This window comes from Typopeltis vanoorti, chromosome 16 (assembly GCF_054136105.1).
Source record: "Typopeltis vanoorti isolate ZY-2024b chromosome 16, IOZ_Tvanoo_1.0, whole genome shotgun sequence".
Classification (NCBI taxonomy): Eukaryota; Metazoa; Arthropoda; class Arachnida; order Uropygi; family Thelyphonidae; genus Typopeltis; species Typopeltis vanoorti.
In genome coordinates, this window is record NC_143564.1 from 10,845,345 (window position 1) to 10,848,222 (window position 2,878).

At 36.3% G+C, this 2,878-nt stretch overlaps 1 protein-coding gene across 1 annotated transcript; it reads right to left on the reverse strand.

Annotated features, from left to right (window-relative positions):
• Positions 1 to 974: 974 nt before the first annotated feature.
• Positions 975 to 1,916, reverse strand: LOC150097845 (general transcription factor II-I repeat domain-containing protein 2B-like). Its single transcript, XM_090406608.1, has one exon. It carries the CDS (start codon positions 1,914 to 1,916, stop codon positions 975 to 977), a length of 942 nt encoding a protein of 313 aa, XP_090262734.1.
• Between the last annotated feature and the right edge of the window lie 962 nt (positions 1,917 to 2,878).

A 2,878-nucleotide genomic window follows, 5' to 3' on the forward strand; every position in this document is an offset into this window, starting at 1 on the left:
GTTTGGTATTTGGTGCTGAAATACAGGTAATTTCAGATCATAACCCTCTGACCTATCTAACTAAAAGTGCCCCTCATGGTGCCAAGTTGTCCCGATGGGCTTTAGCCCTACAACGTTATAATCTGACTGTTACATATAGAAAGGGTAGTCGTCACGGTAACGCTGATGCCCTTTCCAGATTAAAAACTGATATAATTAATTAATGCTATTGGCTTATTTCTTAATAATGATTATATATTTTCTTGATGTTTAGTTAATGATAATTATATAGTTTTTTTTTGTGTGTGTGGGAGCTGCATCGCACCATAAAGCTCTCACCTCATTTCTTGTATTTTAGAGTCAATTACTCGCCTGAGTTTTTTTTTTAGATGCAACATCGACACTCCTGTGACGGATGTGCTTCCCCCAAAGGGAGCTGTAAAGATTTTTGTCACAAAGACTTGCGAATTCTCTTTAAAACTGTGTACTTTGGCGAGGAGGCGCTGCAGTCGTGACAGAAGCAGACGACGCTTAGGACTTGATTAGCAAAGTTTCCGCTGTGTGTGGTATCCATTTTTTTTAAATGTGCCCGAAGTGAAAGAATAAGTACAACATTAGTGTTTGAAGGCAAATTATAATGTTTTTGTAGTTTCAAGAATCTTGTAAAGCAAGTTTGTGTCAAGTTTTTCAGAAATAAATAACATCACTAGAGTTACATCAGTGAAATGCGTATGAATGTGTTCTAAAAGTATACGTATAAGCGAGCATTCATTCTGCGTAATGATCAAGACTTTCACCAGCTTTACCACTCATCACAAGTCCGAATTTTACTAACACTAACTTGTACTTCAATAACAAACAATTGAGCAAACAAATTCAATGGGAGCGATGGCTTTGCATGGTTATTCAAGTAGAAAATTTAAACTTTACTAAACAATGTAACTTGTACTTAAAATAAAAAAAAAACAATAACATACATTTGAGCAAACACAAATTCAATGGGAGCGTTGGCTTTGCATGGTTTTAGAAAGTTTGGATAAATTTGGCATATAACTTGTTTTAAGTTTCAAACACGACTCTAAATTTTCATTTGTTAGTTGGCTTCTTACTTTACTTTTAATTATATTCATGCAAAAGAACGCTTGCTCGCACGAATATGTCGATCCGAAGATAGTCAGCACTCCAAATGCCAACTTCTTCATCTCACTGTAGCAATCTGGAAGACTATTCCATGCATCGAATATAAGTGCCTCAACTCGCGGCATTTCTTTTAAAGCTGTCCACTTTTGTTGCGTTACGTACATACATTTCTGGACCTCCAACTCTTCCAACTTGCTTTTCAACTCTGTAAATTTTCCACTCCACAAAGCTTTACATTTTAAATCGATCAATTGCATTTCTAGAGATCTAGTATCAATTCCAAATGGCTCAATGTGGATTTCGTTATTATTTGTGTTGAGAGGATTTACTATGAATGCTAGAGTGGTTTTGTTGGTTTTGAATTGCTCAAATCTGTCAGCAAATTCATCTTTAATTTTTTTTATAACTGTGCTGAAGTAATTCGTGTCAACAGTTGCACTGGTTTTATCGCGATATTGCTTTAGAAATTGAAAATGAAGTAATTTACCGCTCTGAATATCTTCTGCAAAAAGAATTAATTTTTCTTCAAAACAAACCAATTCTTCTACCAAAACATAGGCTGGGTTTCCCTTTCCTTGCAGTTTTAGATTCAGCTCATTTAATTTTGCTGTGATATCCACCATAAAGTAAAATTTTTGCAACCATTTGTCGTTCTCTAATTCAGGGTGATTAATGCTTTTTTCATTTAGGAATGTATTTATTTCATTCAAGCACAAAGCAAAACGTTTCAACACCTTACCTTTGGAAAGCCATCGCACTTTATTGTGAAGAAGGAGGTCGGAATACTGAGTCTCCATTTCGTTTAAGAATTCTTTAAACTGACGATGGTAGAGTGCTTTTGACAAGAAGCTGTTAACAATCTTGATTACCAAATTCATGACCTCAACTATTTCAGCCGGAAATGTTTGGGCACAAAGCGCTTCTTGGTGTATTATGCAGTGAAACGTAAGAATTTCGTGGTTTATTTTGCTCTGAAGAATCGTTGTTGTCCCTTATTTTTTCCTGTCATACTTCTGGCTCCATCAGTTGCTATTGAAACGATTTTATTTAAATCGATCTTATTGTCTTCAAGGCATTTTTGCACGGCATTCGCTATACCTTCCCCTCTAGTTTGTCCCGAGAGCGGTAGCAATCCTAGAAGTTCTTCTTTTGGACCTTGGGAAGACATATACCTGACAAAAAGGGCAACTTGTGCCGTGTCTTTTATGTCGCAAGACTCATCTATAGCAAGTGATAAGGCAGAAGAAAGTTGAATATCTTCCATCTGCAAATATGTTACATTTTAAGACATTTTAGATATTCTATCTTGTACTGTTTTAGCGGATAGTGGCAAATCTTTGATTTTTTTCAAGATTTCTGGTTTGTTTTTGAAACCACGAAACAGTTCTTCAGATGCACGTATGAAGCAATCTTTGACATACTCACCATCTGTGAATGGTTTGCCTTTTTTTGCAATTTCTAGTGATACCGCGAAGCTTGCCAGATTAACATTACTTGTAGATTGCGTCCAGTTACTTAACATGGAACTTGATTGCTGTTTTTGTTTTTGGAGCTCGTCGACAGCTTTTTTTCGTTCTTCGCCGGCTGGATATTTACTAGCAAACTGAGTATGTTTTTCAGTGAAGTGTCTCTCTAAATTTGATTTCTTATTGTGTGCGAGTTTTTCGTGGCAAATGAGACAAGTCGGAAGGCCATCTAAGTTGCATATGAAAGCGAACGACTCCGTCCAATCCCGATTGAATTCTCGATGCTCTTCTTC

Coding starts and splice junctions, on each gene's coding strand:
- LOC150097845 (XM_090406608.1), bottom strand. CDS start 1,916: ATGGAGACTCAGTATTCCGACCTCCTTCTTCACAATAAAGTGCGATGG.